The sequence below is a fragment of the Protobothrops mucrosquamatus genome, unplaced genomic scaffold, assembly GCF_001527695.2.
Source record: "Protobothrops mucrosquamatus isolate PMUCROS unplaced genomic scaffold, P.Mucros_1.0 scaffold2272, whole genome shotgun sequence".
Taxonomy (NCBI): domain Eukaryota; kingdom Metazoa; phylum Chordata; class Lepidosauria; order Squamata; family Viperidae; genus Protobothrops; species Protobothrops mucrosquamatus.
The window spans coordinates 68,235-86,117 of record NW_015388361.1 but is presented as its reverse complement, the minus strand read 5'-3'; the positions used below and the strand labels follow the sequence as shown (position 1 = coordinate 86,117).

The window sequence follows — 17,883 nt, the reverse complement described above, 5'->3', positions numbered from 1 at the left end:
GAGGAGGAGGAGGAGGAGGAGGAGGAGGAGGAGCCTAGCAATGTAAAAGTTACAGTCTGCTGGAGTGTGACAGTAGCTGTTTTAGGGATTAATAATCCTTACCAACTCAGCAGTGGTTTCTCTAATCAAACCATTATAGTCTTCTAAAGATTCAGTTTGTTCTCCTTTCTGTTATGGATGAATGTGGGATAATATCTCCGTATTTTTCAAGGAGCTGAATTAACCTTTTTTACTTGCTTTCAGGGCGCTTTCCATGCAAGTCACACATCGACACCATACACCAGTGGGCTTTCAGCAGCTTCCTTCTCTGACTACCCCAGGCACAAACCATTCATTAATGCTGACCTACGCCGATCCCCCGCCAAGCCGGTAATTGCCTATCCAGAGAGTAACAGCAAAGGTAATATTTCTCCCCAGAGGAAATGGGGCTGTCGGGAATAGTTTTTACTTTATATGTAATCCCGTTCCAAACAATAAATCTTCTTGAAAATGGTATTATCTTTCTAGGCCTTGATGTGCACTTCCCTTCTTAAAAACTACGATATGAAATTTGAAGAAAGCTATGTGTTGTTTTATGAGACAGATTAATAAAAATTGAGGGTGTTTAGGAAATGCGTACATCAATTTCGCAGGCACAGAACGGCAGCTTAGTTGTGTTTATCCTCCAGAGGAATAGGCACTGCTGGTTCCCTTCCCTGACTGCCCTCCTGGCCTCAAATTTGCTTTCTTGATATTTCCTTCCCAACTCCAAGTAACTCCAGAATTCCTGAGCCTTTGATTGGATGTAATCAGAAAATACAGTTAACCCTGTCTCTTCATTCAGCCTGCAACCTCCATCTCAGGACTGTCTTTGCATGACAGGCTGCATGGCTTAAGCATCTGGCAATAAAATTGTAGATCTGATATTACTGGTCATCTCAGGCTTAGATTATTGCAATTTATAATACATGGGACTGTCCTTGGAGGAAGTTCTGAAGCCTTAGAGTTTAGAATGCAGCTTCTTGCCTACTGACTATTACCATTATTAATAACAGAATAATGCCAATCTTCTTGCAGCTGTTCTGGTTTTCAGTAGACTGAATTCAGGATGTCAATTCAGGATGTCGATTATGACCTATAAAGCCCTTTGGGGCCTTGTTAGAATTATAGAATTGGAAAGGACCGTGAAGGTCTTCTAGTCCATCACAGTTCTCATCCCATTCTGAACAAATGGTTGTTCAGTCTTTTCTTGAAAACCTTCAGTGATGGAGCACCCACAACTTCAAAAGGTAGATTGTTCCATTGCTTAACACAGACATGTTAAACACAAGGCCCGGGGGCCGGATGTGGCCCGCGAAGTGGTTTCATGTGGCCCGCGAAGCCATCCTGGAAACAGTGAGGGAACGGCCCCCGCTGCCTTGGCCCTGGCCCAGGCCAGCCGGGAGCCAATGTACAATTTTGTGGTGGCCATCTTGGCACTTTCCCCGGTGGACCATGCCTTGGCACTTGCCCCGGTCCCACCCCCTTCTGCCAGAGACCCTCAGATCTGTCCCACTCCTGCCCAGGCCCCAATAGGCACCCTTGACGCAAATGATGTAGAACTGGCCACGCCCACCCAGTAGGCCACACCCACTCCATCCACGCCCACCCAGTAGGCTGCACCCACCCTGGCTACACCCGCCCGGCCCCCCAAGGGCAACCGCAATGCTGATGTGACCCTCAGTGAAATTGAGTTTGACACCCCTGGCTTAACAGTTTGGGGACTAACTTGGGTAGAGTGTCTCCATCCACTCCAAGAGGGCTGGCCGAGAATCCTTCCCCTGAGAAAAGTCAGAGAGGGAACTAGGAAACAGCCTTTCTTGGTAGAAACCCTCTCACATTGAACAGTTTTCCTCCAGAGATGCAGACGACTCCTTTCCAAAGGACACCAAGACCCATCTCAGTGAACCTGTGGGACAGAGGGTGTAATTTAGGTTGGAAGCAGTCAAATTTGAGAGGAATTATTTGGATGGTTTTCATTTGATGGTGACCTGCCTAGCGTCCTAGGAGAAAGCAGCATATCAGTTACTGTAAATAGTGAATGAATTAATCTGTCCTAATTTTTGCATTCTGTGTTGTTGCCTTTTTCCTAATCTCTGTTTGTTTTTTATAACATCTGGTCTGATGGAGATGCATTGCATTTTGATTTGGTCCTAGTAAAGGTATTGTCAAACTCTGGTGGTTAATTTTTTTTCCTCCTGTACACTAAAGTGAGTGTGATTTCTGCTTATTAGTGGACTACCTGTGTGGGTATATATTGTTTTTGCACTGTTCTGTCATTACATTTTATAAAGGCCTTAATGTACTTTTGTTCAGTTAGAGGGACATAAATGAATAAATGGTATTCAATGGAACAAAATCCCACCTGGTCAAAATATTTTCTTTTTTTTCATGCCTAATTTTGTAGCAACTCTGCAGTTTATACCTTAAAGCTGAGAAAACTCTGACATTAGGTTTAGATAAGAAAACAGTATTTACAGTATTCTGAAATAAAAATAAAGAATCTAGCACTGTTAATCTGAGATACGCTAGCTTGCCTGGCAGAGCATTGTAAATCAGTGGATAGTCTCTTCACATCCACAGAGGAAGAAAAGGAATAATCCCTGAAAAATTTTTTGGGGGACACCTGTAATGTTCTGAGATCTTTTTAATACATTCTGTATTTTATAGTATCAGTTATGCAGAAAGAAATAAGTGCTACTGCTTTCTCTTCCCTCAACAATCTTGATTAATATCGTATGCCCCAGCTGCCCTTTTGTCATAAAACCTATAATTTATCTTCCCTCTTCAACCTGTTTTGATGGTTTACATTTCATATAGATGAGTTTCCTGGTCCCTAATGAATTAAGGCAAATGTTCTACCAGTTATCATTTGTGTTGGAATCTAGTGGGAGGATCGTATTTCTCTCTTTCCCTATTTTGAGTGTGTCCCTTGTGGATCCCAAGTTCCAGGAAGCTGCATGGATTTTCATCACCCTATACCCATTTGATCAGATGTGGCCTATTCATGAAGCAGAGCAGCCTTTGAAATTATAGGTTCCTTACCTGGAAGCACTTGGGAATCTTTGAGCTACATGAATACCCCAGGACATTAATTACCTTTCCTTTTGGAGTGGCTGCTGATAACCTAATTAAAATAGGATTATGCAAGTAAGGTTCTCTCTGTTGGTTGCTGTAGAGAAAAAGAGCTCCTGCTAATTATCATTGACAACTACTTCCGTGCAGCACTGCCAGCATGAAGAACTGAAGTCATACTTTTGTTTACAGCTCTCTCTGTTCCTCTTTAATTGCAGAGGCTCAGTTGCTCAAACATTAGAGCTGGCAATCTTTGTTAACGTTGTTATATTAGAAAGTGTGCAACTTTGTTCAGGCCGAGAGCTGAAAAGCGAGCAAGAGTAGGACAAAAGCTGAACTGGAGAAAAATGCAGTATGTGGAATTACATTAAACTGATGAATTACCTAATATGCTCTTCAAGTGTTTAATACTTCGTTCGTCCTGTAAAACCTGAATGGTTTTTAATCATTTTTCTAATGGTCCTTGTGAAATAAGTGAGACAGAGAAAAATGTGCTTTATCCTAGGCCAGTGTTTTTTTTACTCTTAAGATGTGTGGATTTCGACTCTCAGAATTCCCCAGCCACTACTTTTGATACTGAGATAGCTGAACTGTCATTGACTTTTAATTTTTGCACCCATAAGTCCCTCGTCTTCACCTGTATTCTATCCGCTTGCTAACTGATGGATCTAATTTCATTTATCTACCAGCCATATTTTCAGCTCTGAAGAACCTGCAGGAGAAAATACGTCGGTTGGAGCTAGAAAGGATTCAAGCAGAAGAGAATGTGAAAAGCCTGACCAGGGAGACCTCAGATTATAAAAAAGTTCTAAGTGAGCAGTTGCAGGAAAAAGAACAGTCGAAGTTGCAAGTGTTCAAGAAAAATGATGGTATACATATATATATATATATATCTTCTTTGCTTGTCCTCATTAAGAATGTTACATGTATGAGGACAGATATTAAAGGAGGCAGAGGCGTTTCCAGAAGTCATTTGCTGCATCTCTCCCAATTTTGGTTGCAGTTGGCATGCATAACAACCCTGTTATACTGTTATTGCTAGGTTGAATGCTTTTATATAATCAGGCACACTGTAGCCAAGTAGGATCCGTCCATGGGACGGGATACGAAGATGTTCTGCGTACATGTGCTGTACATAGACACCCTTTGCATAGTGGTTGAACTTGTGGCTTGCATGTAGAAATGAATGGCTGTGTGTGTGTGTTCATAAGCATCTCTATTTGAAAAAACATGTTGAGTTAGGTAAAGTTTATATTTTGAATAATATTGCATTTGTTAAGAATACTTGTGGATTGCAAGTAGCTCAGTGCAATATTTGCAACCTATAGTCAAAGGATCTCTGATGATATCGGATGCGGGCAACAAATAAGAATACGAAGATCTATGGTTGGTCGGTTCTTTGGGCCATAAAGTCATGTTCACACATATCAGGGAGGCACAATGGGGCCTGATTGTTGCCTGACATTAATTGCTCCCTGTCTTAGAAGTAGAAGGAGGGAGGAAGCAGCATTCAGAGAAGTTGTTTAAATGGTAAGTAGTTGCTTTAAGTTGGATAGAAACTTAACACTCACCCCAAAATAGGATCAGTATCCCTGATTTGGGAGCAGTTGGAGGCTTAAAGGGTATAAGGCATAATACCTATTTTGCCTTTAAAACTTTAGAAAAAGCATTAAATGTTTTGGCCCTAAATACTTTGGGAAGGGCCTGATTTCTTCCAACTGCATTCATCAAGGAAATTCCACAGAAAGGGTCAAATTACCTTTCAGCATAACTACTATTATGTTTTTTTTAATTGACAAATATCTAAGAATCCCTGGAAAAACATTGAGAATTACTGTGATGAAAATAACTGCAGTTCAGGAAAGCTGCAGTTAGAATTGAGTGTTCTCTGATTGTTTAGCCATCGCACCTTCTGGGACTAGAATATGTAGTCCAGTTCCAAAAGCAGCCTAGTTAACCATGATACTCAGTTGTGTCATGCTTGCTGAAGAACTGGCAGACTTCTCCATCAGGTTGCCATTAATCAGCCTTTGGCCAAGGCAAATATGTGATCAGGTTCAACAGCGCTGTGATCTCTATCCTTCTGTTCCACACTGAGATGCATTTGTGGCTGGTCCGAGCACCTCGGGCAGTAGATGCAAAGTAGCATAGGTCTGCTGGATACATATTTTTTTATTTTTGACACATCATTGGATGTTCAAGTTGGATATTTCTCCAATTTTCCCACATACTGGTTTCAAAGAGCCAGTTCTGAACTTAAATGCAGCCATTGGGACAGTCTCGTCAAAACCCATTCAGTGTTGGTTCTGGAACATGAACCTTCTTGTCCCTTTGTTTGAAAATAGTAACTTTAAAACAGGGGACTTCAAACTTGGCCCTTTTATGACTTCAACTCCCAGAATTCCTCAGCCAGGCACGCTGGCTCAAGAATTCTGGGAGTTGAAGTCCACAAGTCATAAAAGGGCCAAGTTTGAAGACTCCTGCTTTAAAGAGATGATTTGCAGCAACCAATCGGCCTGGTTCATGTTAGTTTTCTTTTGCTGCTCTGCCTCCAGAGTTGGCAACACAACTGACAGCAGCCGAGACTCGCTGTGTACTTCTGGAGAAACAGCTGGAATACATGAAGGAAATGATAGCACAGGCAGAACTTGAAAAGACGACCGTCTTGGAGAAACAGGTACATGGGCCTTTTTAATTCTAGTGATTGAGTTTGTGTTTGGTCTAGTAGTGAAGGCACCAGGCTAGAAACTGGGAGAATGGGAGTTGTGGTCCTGCTAGGCATGAAAGCTGGTTGGGTGATTTTGGCCAAGTCATTCTCAGCTCAACCCATTTCACAGGGTTGCTGTGAGGAAAATAGAGGGAAGAAGGAGTATTAAGAGTATTAGCTGTGTTTGCCACCTTGAGTTGTTTATAAAAAAAAAGGAATAAAATAAATAAATAAAATATCAAGGTAGTCCTGATCTATAGATTCCAGAAAAGTTGCCAGTAGCCATAGCATCTTTTAAAACTTCCTGGTTTACAGAATTTGCTGTTACAGTATTGGTCAAAATCATCGTTTAGCTGATTTTAAAGGGACTACGAGAGTGAGTAGGGTAGGATGCTCGTGGTTATTGGTCATGATAGCTATAAATTTACCTCCAAATTCAGAGAAAATTAACTCAAATGCTAGCTTTAGGGATCAGCAACTTTCATACAGCTGCTGAGTTCAGTAGACCAGCATTTCCCAATATAGACAGACATCCTCCAAATCTGTGTGTTTTAATTTTCAAGATTAGCCATGACAGCTGGGAAAGGTTGGGAATTGAACCTGTAGGGTTGAAAGATATTCTTGGTAATCAGGATGAAGATTGAAGGAAACTAAAAAAAAAATGACAAGGGAATCTGGTAGACATTGTGTTTTGTACCCCTGGAGCATAGTATTACTCAGACTATCATGTAGCACTGCAGACTGCTGAAAGACTATCCTAGGATTATCTTCTTCACACAATATCTGTTTTCCTGCTTACAGTCTAAAGCTGTATAGTCTAGGAACCACTTTACTACTAGTTTGGTAATGGCCAAAGATAGTCCCCAGACTAAAATGTCAGTGTTTAGCCGTAGAATAAAATTTTGAAGCTGGGCTCTTGGAAACATTTTACCTATGTTGAAGAATTTTTAAAATGGCTCTTTTCAGAGAAATACAACTAACAAATGTGGTTTATTTTTGTTGTGAACTTTTCTCTCCTCTTGTGACATCAAGTGGCAGAATACAATTTAACGGGGCTGGCTCTTTCTTCTCCACGACACAAAGTGTTTTAATAATAATAATAAAGTTGGAAGGGACCTTGGAGGTCATCTGGTCCAACCCTCTGCTCAGGCAGGAAACCCTATACCATTTCGGACAAATGGCCGTCCAGTCTCTTCTTAAAAACTTCCAGTGTTGGAGAATTCACTGCTTCTGGAGGCAGGTTGTTCCACTGGTTAATTGTTCTAACTGTCAGGAAGTTTCTCTTTAGTTCTAGGTTGCTTCTCTCCTTGATTAGTTACCATCCGTTGCTTCTTGTCCTGCCTTCGGGCGCCTTGGAGAATAGCTTGACTCCCTCTTCTTTGTGGCAGCCCCTGAGATATTGGATCACTGCTATCATGTCCCCCCTCGTCCTTCATTAAACTAGACATACCCAATTCCAGCAGCCGTTCCTTATATGCTTTATTTTATATTATATTTATATTTTATTATTTATATATTTATATTCCTTTTTTTCCAGGCCACATTGGAAAAAGAGAGAAATGTCGATCACTCCCACGTGAAGTCCAAGTTCGAAAGGTTGGATCTGCTTGAGAAGGAATACACACGGCTTACATCAATGCAGTCCCTTGCAGAGGTGAGACCTGGAGTTGTGCTCATTGTGGATTGCAAGATCCGTACTAATGTAATCTTCAACCTTTTATCAAACGTTCAGTTTTGGTAATGAAATTCTGTATATCGGCCTTCTCAACCTAGGCACCTTCAAGATGTACTGAGTAACTTAGATTTCTCCATCTTGCAATTTGAGAGTTTACAACTATACATATCATGACAGTTCTATAGGCTTCAAAACAAAGACTAAAAACTAATACAAACTAAGAAAAACATAAAGGAAAAAAAGTGCAGAGAAAAGTAAAAAATAAAAATATTTAAAGAAATAACTTTCCCCTTCATCAAAGACAAGTACAAACCACGTCAGTAATTTATCTCTTTCTCTAACATTTTAACAAAATATCTTTTCTTCCCATATCTCATCTCTTATCTACAAACAAATTATTAATGTAAGAACCCGGAGGATTGTGGGGGGGGGGAACAGCCCCAAGGCTTGCAGGGTCCCTAAAAGGTGTGGAAAAGCAGAGCATGGGGTATCCTGGAGGTGAGGGCTTGAGAAGCCCAGGTCAGGCAGGCCTGGGCCTGTACTAGGCCTCTCTCATCTCTGAGGCACCCCGTCCTCCACTTAACAACCCGCATAGTTGCTTAAATGCATCGGGAAGAGCAGGGATGGAGGGTTCGTTAAGAGAGGCAATCACATGGCTGCCTCGCTTAATGACTGCCATGACTTGCAACCATAATGGGCAGGTTTCATTACAGTCATGAGTCAAGGACTACCTGTTCTACTTTTCTTAAAGGGGTCAGACTATGATTTGAATTGGTCACATGGCATCCCATCCAGGGCGGCATAGTAGCAGTAACATTTTGCCTGTGATTGTCCTGCTTTAATGTTTTTATAAACAGAAAAAAATGAAAGAATTGGAAGAGAAGCTCCAGGAGGAAGAACGTGCGAGGAAGCTGGTGCAGGAAAAAGCTGCTGAGGTAAATCCTGTTCACCTGGGCTGCTGTCTGCCAGTGAGATACTCCTTCCTTTGCTGAGGAAGTGATCATGGGGAACTGGGAAGGTTATTCATTGCTTCAGCAACGATCACAAAATTATCCACTTTACACAACCTTTAAGTGTCTGATCTATCAGGCCAGCAGGTAGGATCAAGACCCCAGATGCTTTGTTTGGAAAACAGCAAACCGTATCGTGTTGAATTTGTTTATTTATTTAATGTGTTTATTTATTGAATTTTTATATTGCCCATTCACACTTGTATGACTCTGGGGAGTTCACAGAGAAAACGGTAGCATATAAAAGATAGTTAAAGCAAAGTTAAAAACAGAATTAAAACAGGGTTCATAGGAACAGTTGCAAAGTTAAAAGGCAGAGAGATTTAACCATGCAATTCCTTCATAATTTGGGTCATAAAACAGTTGTTCACTAGTTAGATTCTAGGTGAATTATTTGTTCTGCTAAACCTAAACTACAAAAGTTTGGGGGGAAAGGTAGAGTTCCTACAGTTTTTACTCCGCTAGTCATTGTCAACCAAAGGGGACGATGCTCATCTCCATTTCAAGTCCGTTGAGCCAGTATCGTTTAAAGACATTTCCGTGATCATGTGGCCAGCATGATGTCATGGAGTGCTGTTAATCTCTCACAGAAGTGGTACCTATGTATCTACTTGCATTTGCATGCTTTTGAACTGCTAGGTTGGCAGAAGCTGGTGCGAAGAAGGGAGCTCACCCTGTTGCGTGACACTTAAGTCTTGAACCCGGGCTGCCGGCTTTCCAGCCAACAAGCCTAGTGTCTTAACCACTGACCATGCCATCCTATTAAGCTAGAAACATAGTATATATATATTTTTCAGAAGTCTTAGCCAATCCAATTGCTCCCAAATTTCTGCTACCATCTGGGAAAATCAAAACCAAATGGTAACAAAATAGAGCAGTGTTTCTCAACCTTGACCATTTTAAGGCATGTGGACTTCAACTCCCAGAATTCCACAGCCAACAATGCTGGCTGTGGAATTCTGGGAATTGAAGTCCACATGCCTTAAAATGGTCAAGGTTGAGAAACACTGAAATAAAGAAATACCAACCCTCCAATGAACTAAAAAGCAACAGGAAAGGGGAATTGGGATGTGTTAACTTTTCTCTTTTCTGCAGTATACCTTCCTTCCCTCTTGCTCAGCTAAGGTCCCAAATGCCTGATGGGGAGTAAAATCACTCTGGACTTCAACTTCTATAGAATCCCACTTTTAGGGATCCAAGTTGACAAGCCAAGGAAGGGCTAGCTTCTGGAATGGTTCATCACCAAGTGTCAGGTTCTGTTATTGTGATAAAATAAAATAATTCCCAGGCTTACCTTGGCAGCTTCAGACAGGATTGGAGACCAATAGAAGGTTGCTTCAGGCCCAGACCCAGCCAGCACCAGTCTTGATGCCTTCAAAGCCCAAAAAGATGAAAAAAAAATCAAAGCAGTTGGACAAGGTAGGTAGAGGCTACCTTCTTGCACTCTTATAAATAGTTGCTTGGGATCTTAGTTAGTGAAGTCAGTAGGATTGAATTCTTGGTAACAGTCTTGTTAGATTCATGAAACACGGTAGTACTATTACTGATTGGGCATTAATGAATTGTATATAAATGTACTTGAGTTTAGAAGCAAAAGGGACAAATAAGTCATGATTACTTTAGTCCCATTGCTATTAAATTCCAAGTTTCCATCCCTGAAAAAGTACTGTTCTGAGAGGATTACCCGACACGCTTCATTCACTAGTAGTCTTTGGATCAAGGACTTGGTCAACTAATGGCATGTTCCACTGATCTGATGTGAAGAAGGTCATGTGTGAAATACTGGGGCCCGAAAGTAATGTGGAGCTTTAAAGGTCAAACCCAACATATTCAGTGAAGTTTCAAAAGAGATACAACCTGGCTTGTCGATAGCTCTGATAATTAAACAGAGCTTCCGTAGTAAGACCTTTTAGCAAGGAAACAATGATTGGAGCATCAGTCTTGCATCCTTCTTTTGAACTTCTGAAAGAACCTGCCCTGTAGCTGCTGGAAACTGAATTCTGAAATAGTTTGGTATCATTTAGTGAGGGCATTTTTGCACTCTTAAGTTCTGTGACAGACATTTTACAAGTATGATTATATGTAACCTGAACCCTTGTCAACAGGGTGGCCAGCCTCACATTTTTGCTCAAGAGCAAATTGATTCTCAAAAGGTTTCTAGAAAGATATCATTGAGATTATCCAGCCCGTTAAGCAAACTATCATAAAGTTTCCTTAACAAGTCTTTCACTGGGTAACCAAATGCAGGGATCTGTATGGCTTCATTAATTTCTTTTGTTCAGGAACGAATTGGCCAGGAATTCCCTGAATTAGACTTGACAAGTCTTGTTTTATGTAATGAATTCTGACTCTTTGGGAATAGCTCCTTGCCTTAGCTGGATGTAATTCTTCCAATAGACACAAACGTCGCCGTGGATTTTTTTTCCCAACTCTCATTATAGGAAACATTTCTTTTAAAACAAACACTAAAAAAAGTCCTCTTGTTTCACAAAGTTCTTCAGAAGCATAAACACTGGCTTATGCTATGTTACTGGTTTGCTCTCAAGGCTTTAATACAGGGGTCTTCAAACTTGGCCCTTTTATGACTTGTGGACTTCAACTCCCAGAATTCCTCAGCCAGGCACGCTGGCTGAGGGATTCTGGGAGTTGAAGTCCACAAGTCATAAAAGGGCCAAGTTTGAAGACCCCTGCTTTAATACAAGTGTCAGAGACCTGAATGATCTCATTTAATTACCACCTGTGTAAATTTCATTTGAGCAGAATTGGATCTGGCATAATTCCTTCTCTTTAAAAAGCTTGTTCTCTCTTCCTTAGGCTGGCTCAGGCATGACCCACTTCCACTCCCAGCCCCACTACAGGCTACGACTGGGCGATGTGCCGTTTGTTGCAGGGAAGGTAACGAAGCATTATTTTCAGAGCCTGGATCGCCTGGTGCTGTTACAGCAAACGGTGGGAAAGCGCGGCTGGTTTCATTAAATTCCCGTACTCATCCCAGAAGTATCTTTAGTAGTCCTTCTTGAAAGAGAAGATGGAACGAAATAGCTCCCTGCTCTGACCTTAGTCCTGAATTAAGAATTCTGCTGCTCCCGGAGGCAAAACCTCAACTGTACACAAATAAAAATGGGAGATTTCAGTAGGCTTTTTGTTGGTTGGGAAACCAGACGTTCTCCAGATGTTGCTGAGCTGTATAATTTGTTTGCACTCCACATTGGCCATGCCTGTTTTCAAGCTTCTGGTTATAGACAGAAGGCCCAAAAAGGAGTGGGGAGGAGGGTACAAGGAAGAGATTAGGAAAAGGGGCTTGAAGATGAGAAGGCATGGACTCATGAAACAGCTGGCCTGCTCTCCTCTGCAGGTTACTTGAAGGATAATCCAAACTTACCAATAAAGGAGAATATAGTGTTACCTCGGTACTCATCGTTACTTGGTTCCAGGAGGCACGATGAGTATCAAAAACGATGAGTACCAACAGTGGTGGGATTCAGATATGTGAACAACCAGTTCTCTGTGTGGATGCCGCTTCCGGAAGTCCATTCTGGGCCTGGGCAACAAAAATTCGGCTTCCGGTTCTGCCGAAGTGGTACAAACTGGCTGAATCCCACCACTGAGTACCAAACAGATTTTTCCCATAAGGAATAATATAGTGAGTCACAGGGCAGTTGACACCAACATGTTTTAGCTTGTGCGTTGTGTGCCAAACAAACGATGAGTCCTGGGACAAATTTTTCAATTCAAAATGAGTTGAGTATCAAATTCAATGAGTTTCAAAGCAGTTGAGTACCAAGGTACCCCTGTATTTGTAGCTTGGGGTTCAAATGAAGGGACCTTGGTGCTCTCTGAGCACTGATGATGTTACTTACTTTGGGTAGTGAAACGTCTGCGAGAAAAAAAGCCAAGCTCAGAGAACACCAAGGACCCCTAATCCAACCTTAATTAAACCTGTTTTAATGATTCTAGTTCTCTTGGCAACGATGCCATTGGGCACAAATTGAGCACAAGGCAGAGCTGTTCCTAAAAAAAACCCAGGAAATATACAGTCTCACTGATTCTATTATTGGGGTTTGTGTGTGTGTGTGTGTGTGTGTGTTGTCACATACTTGGAGTAAATAGATTACTTCAAGGTAGGAAAAAGGACTTTTAACATTATGTCTTACATGTTCTTGTTCACTTTAACCTGCTGTGTGATGTTTAACTAGCTGGAATTGAGCCCTCATTCTCGGCACATTGCATGTTAATGGGGGAAAAAAGGACCTGATTCAGTTTTTATAGAATTCAGAAATTCCTGACCGTCTCTATTCCTTTTTTAAAGGATCCCAAATAGAAGATAGGGAAGGTCTTTTTTGCTCTGGGATCCACTGACACTCAGTGTTCAAAATCGTGGCTTAGAATATTGAATTCAGGGCTGCACAGGACTTCGACGTTTCAAGGGCTGCAGTCCAAACTGAGTGGGACCTCTCTTAATAATTTCTTGTATATATTTCTTTTGCACGATTTGTTAGTAATGGCAAAATTCCATTCTCAAAAATGAGCCTCACCTTATCTTGGGGCAAAGACGGTGTCACTTCTTTTCCTTTAAAGCACTGCAGTTTTAAAGAAATTACGGTACTGTAAAAAATAGGGTCCAAAAATGTGAGCCCTTCGCCCATTTCAATCAGAATAGAGCTGGAAGGGACCTTGGAGGTCTTCTAGTCCAACCCCCTGCTCAAGCAAGAGACCCTATACCATTTCAGACAGGTGGCTGTCCAGTCTCTTAAAAACTTCCAGTGATTAGGCACCTACAACTTCTGAAGGCAACTTGTTCCGCTGGTTAATTGTTCTCACTGTTAGGAAGTTTCTACTTAATTCCAGGTTGCTTCTCTCCTTGATTAGTTTCCATCCCTTGTTTTTTTCTTCCTTCTAATGCTTTGGAAAATAAGTTGACCCTCTCTTCTTTGTGGCAGCCCTCCAAATACTGGAATACTGCTGTCATTTCACCCCCTAGTCCTTCTTTTCTTTAGACTAGCCAAACCCAAGTCCTGCAGCCGTTCTTCGTATGTTTTAGTCTTTAATCATCCTAGTTGCTGTTCTTCGCCCTTTTTCCCAAATCATTTGGGATTTTATAATGGCGTAAAGTTAACATTGTGGGTTTCTTGGTGCTCTCTGAGCTTGCTTGTTTTCTTGCATAAGTTTCCTTACCCAACTAGGTAGCATCATCAGTGCCACTAATACATATATTTATATACAAATACAAATATTCTCTTCTAAAGTTATCATGGTTAAAACTTTAGTGTTGGGTCCATTCAGTATGTAACCTTCCTGCTCTTCATTTCTGCTGTCCGTTGTTGCCTCAGTCTACCAGCCCAAGCCACTCGGTCACAGCCAACGTGCAGCATGTGCTCCACCTCATGAAGCAGCATTCAAAAGCCCTCTGCAACAACCGCGTGATCAGCGAAGCCCCGATGAGCAAGCAGATGAACAGGGGCAGGAGATCATCTACGTCTTCCCTTTCTTCCACGTCCCAAGGAGACCTTTCTGAGGTGCTTCTGACATTACAAGATGAGCTCGGGCAAATGAGTTTGTGAGTCAAAACTCTTGTGCAAATGTTCACCTTGTGATCTTTTTCTGACCATACCTGTATTTATTAGACGGTGGTCCAGCAAGCACGTAAACCACTTCAAAAGCTCTTTGCAATTATATATATATATATTGGGGGAGGGAGGGGCGGGTTGGGTTTGGAAAGACGTCTGGCCGTGCTTTTCATCCAAAAGGCATGGATGGGATACTGATAATATGGGTAGTCCTCAATTTACGACCCTACTATAATCTGCCTTGTGGAAACTTACTTGACGAGGTTTCATAGAAGGAATGGATGGATTCCAAGTAGTTCAGCAGCACTTGAAACCCGATGGACCCTGTCAAGCAATGTGCAAGTTTTATAGAGATATGTGAAGTTTACCCATGTGATCAAATTTATCAAATCATTTAGGCCAGGGGTCCCCAAACCTTTTGGCACCAGAGACTGGCTACATGGAAGATCATTTTTCCATGGACCGAGGGGGGAAGAGGTGCACGCAACCTAGGTCCCTTGCATGCACGGTTCACACTCTTATGAGTATCTAATGCCTGATGATTCGAGGTGGAGCTGAGGTGGTGAGCAGCTGCAAATATAGATGAAGCTTCACTTGCTCACTAGTCGCTCACCTCCACCTATGCAGCTTAGTCCTTACAGTACATGGACCGTTATGGCCCATGGCCCGGGGGTTGGGGACCCCTTATTTAGACAACTTCTGTGCCTCCCTTCTGTTACCCGGTAAAACCTCAACTATTATGCACCTTGTAGCCAAATTCTGTGCCGTAGATATAAGGCCCGATGTGAGATAATGCGGGCTCTTCGTAACATTTTTTTTTTAAATCAGTGAATCTGGTTGCAAAGTCAAATCAAATTGACTTTGATCTTGACGCTGTAGTGCTGCTTACAACTGTTTTTGTTTTTGATGTGATTTATTTTAATGTTGCTGGTCTTTGACTATGATCATTCGTTCAATAAAGAAGTGGGGTTTTTTCTCTAGGAGTTTGGTTTTTTTTTTAAATTTCCTGTCTACCATACGGTTCTAGTGTTTCCTGGAGATTGTCCAAGTACTAACCTGACCCTGTAAACCAGTGTTTCTCAACCTTGACAATTTTAAGGCATGTGGACTTCAACTCCCAGAATTCCACAGCCAGCATTGCTGGCTGTGGAATTCTGGGAGTTGAAGTCCACATGCCTTAAAATTGTCCAGGTTGAGAAACACTGCTGTAAACTTTTGAGTTCAGCCAAGGTGGGCCAGGTATTATCACTGAATTTAAAGGGACTTCCTTCCAGGTATAAATATTTGGTAGTTACATATGTTAAATCTCTACTTTGAACAATGTTACAAGCTTTATCTGATTTAATTCCAAGTAGGCAATGATTTAAAATAACTTTTTTTGGCTGGGCTTTGTCCTTGCATTCTGTCTGGCAGCTTGCAAGCGATGTGGTTGATGTCATAAAATTACCGGAATCGGCATAGTATCTCAGGGATTGTTTGGTTTCCTTGCTTTAAGATCAGAGTAGGCACCTTAGTAGTTCTGGAGTGAGAAACCGACACCACATTTCCCTTTATGCTAGCCTCCGTGGACTCTTTTTGGAGGTTTCAGTGTTGGGAAATACTACAAGGTGATTTGGAACTAGGTGGAAAAAGAAGCAGTAAATCCTATTCCTTATTTGCTAATCTCTTACAAAATGTTGGACTCTTCTGACATGGGAGTGCTCCAAAACAATAGTAGGGATTGCTATGTGGGGGAAAAATGTATTGTTTCTATTAGCAAAGTGGGACTGCAATAATATGTATTAAAGAAATCCATCATCAGCTATTTTTTTAAACCTTGTTTTATTTGCCTCTTTGTTTTGCATACAAGCCAACACCAGCATTTGGCAAAACTCATCCATGAAGCTTCAACGATTGCCTTAAGGAGAGACTTGGAGAAGGATTTGGAAGTGCTTGTGAAAAGGATGGAAGCCAAGGCTGAACAAATCAGTAAAATCCAGAGGCATCGGGCACGGGTGAGTTATCCTGATGACTACTTTCAGTCCCCTGTGAAATCACTGGAGAGTCAGTTTGGTGTAGGGATTATGCTAGAAACTGAAAGACTGTGAGTTCTAGTCCTGCCTTAGGCACGAAGCCAGCTGGGTGAGCTTGGGCCAATCACCAGGTGACTGTGAGTTCTAGTCCTGCCTTAGGCATGAAGCCGGCTGGGTGAGCTTGGGCCAATCACCAGGTGACTGTGAGTTCTAGTCCTGCCTTAGGCATGAAGCCAGCTGGGTGAGCTTGGGCCAATCACCAGGTGACTGTGAGTTCTAGTCCTGCCTTAGGCATGAAGCCGGCTGGGTGAGCTTGGGCCAATCACCAGGTGACTGTGAGTTCTAGTCCTGCCTTAGGCATGAAGCCAGCTGGGTGACCTGAGGCCTGTCCTGTCTCACTCTCTCAGCCTTAGGAAGATGGAGGAAATGGCAAACGACTTCCTAAATTTTGCCAAGAGAACTGCAGGGACTAATCCAGGCAGTTGCTAGAAGTTAAGACTTATTTGAAAACACCCTCCCCACCCACCCACAGATGACAACAACTATAACAATGAAATCATTGCCCAGAATATCTTTATTATAAATATTAAGCAGAGAAGCATACAGTTTCATAACATACAGTAAATTACAGAGCCCAGTTGTGTAACAATTTCTAATTAAGTTAGGAAAAAAACTAAGTAAGATGAAATAGAAATTAAAAAATAAAATAAAATGAAAGTGCTAAAAAAATAAATATTTAAGGCTAATCATTGCATTATAAAACTGCCTTGTAAACGCGTAAACGAAAACATAGTTATAAAATAGAGTAGTATAAAATGATATAAAAATTTAGACAGAGTTGCCAAATGACATTGTTAATTATTCCATCTGGTCAAGTTGAATAATAATTGCCCGGTTTCACTATCTAATTCATGTTGTTAAAAGCCCTGAAGCAGAATTTGTAGCTTTAAAAGGGGTATCATCATTACAGCCTGTCTCAAGAAATGAGATGTAAGTAAGGTTAAAGATAACATGTTGAAATAGACTACGACCTATATCTTAGACTATTTTGCAGCAATAAGATGATCTAGGTCAGCGTTTCTCAACCATGGCAACTTTAAGACGTGGACTTCAACTCCCAGAATTCCCTAGTCAGCCTATCTGGGGAATTCTGGGAGTTGAAGTCCACATGCCTTAAAATTACTGAGGTTGAGAAATGTTGACCTAGATCATCTTACTGCTGCAAAATGGTTCAGATATTTGGCTTTACCTCTTCTGAAAACAAGGGAAGCTCCTACTAATTATGTCTCTGCAAATCAGTGGCCATTATTTGCTGCTCATCACCTTCTTTAGCTTTGGTAAAACCCAAAGAATGGAAGGCTCTGCAACCTTCTGGAATCCCGAATCTGGGTATGCGCCGATTGCAGAAGACAGGCTTAGGATACAGGAGGACCTGGACAGACTTGAACACTGGGCGCTATCTAACAAAATGAAATTCAATGGTGAAAAAAGTGAGGTTCTACATTTAGGCAAGAAAAACCAAATGTACAGGTATAGTATAGGTGGTACCTTGCTCAATAGTAGTAACTGTGAGAGGGATCTCGGAGTCCTAGTGGACAATCACCTAAATAGGAGCCAGCCGTGTGCTGCAGCTGCCAAAAAGGCCAACACAGTGCTAGGCTGCATTAACAGAGGGATAGAATCAAGATCATGTGAAGTGTTAATACCACTTTACAATGCCTTGGTAAGGCCACACTTGGAATACTGCATCCAGTTTTGGTCACCACGATGTAAAAAAGATGTTGAGACTCTAGAAAGAGTACAGAGAAGAGCAACAAAG

At 41.6% G+C, this 17,883-nt stretch overlaps 1 protein-coding gene across 1 annotated transcript in view; it reads left to right on the top strand.

The window, feature by feature from the left end:
- LOC107295229 (centrosomal protein of 57 kDa) overlaps nucleotides 1–17,883 on the top strand; it is a 26,717-nt gene that overhangs the window by 5,215 nt on the left and 3,619 nt on the right. The window contains exons 2-10 of the mRNA XM_015824533.1: nucleotides 244–400; nucleotides 3,783–3,962; nucleotides 5,649–5,770; nucleotides 7,338–7,454; nucleotides 8,333–8,410; nucleotides 9,788–9,904; nucleotides 11,300–11,380; nucleotides 13,816–14,042; nucleotides 15,902–16,046. Coding sequence (XP_015680019.1) covers nucleotides 244–400; nucleotides 3,783–3,962; nucleotides 5,649–5,770; nucleotides 7,338–7,454; nucleotides 8,333–8,410; nucleotides 9,788–9,904; nucleotides 11,300–11,380; nucleotides 13,816–14,042; nucleotides 15,902–16,046 — 1,224 coding nt within the window. The remainder of the gene's footprint in view (nucleotides 1–243; nucleotides 401–3,782; nucleotides 3,963–5,648; nucleotides 5,771–7,337; nucleotides 7,455–8,332; nucleotides 8,411–9,787; nucleotides 9,905–11,299; nucleotides 11,381–13,815; nucleotides 14,043–15,901; nucleotides 16,047–17,883) is intronic.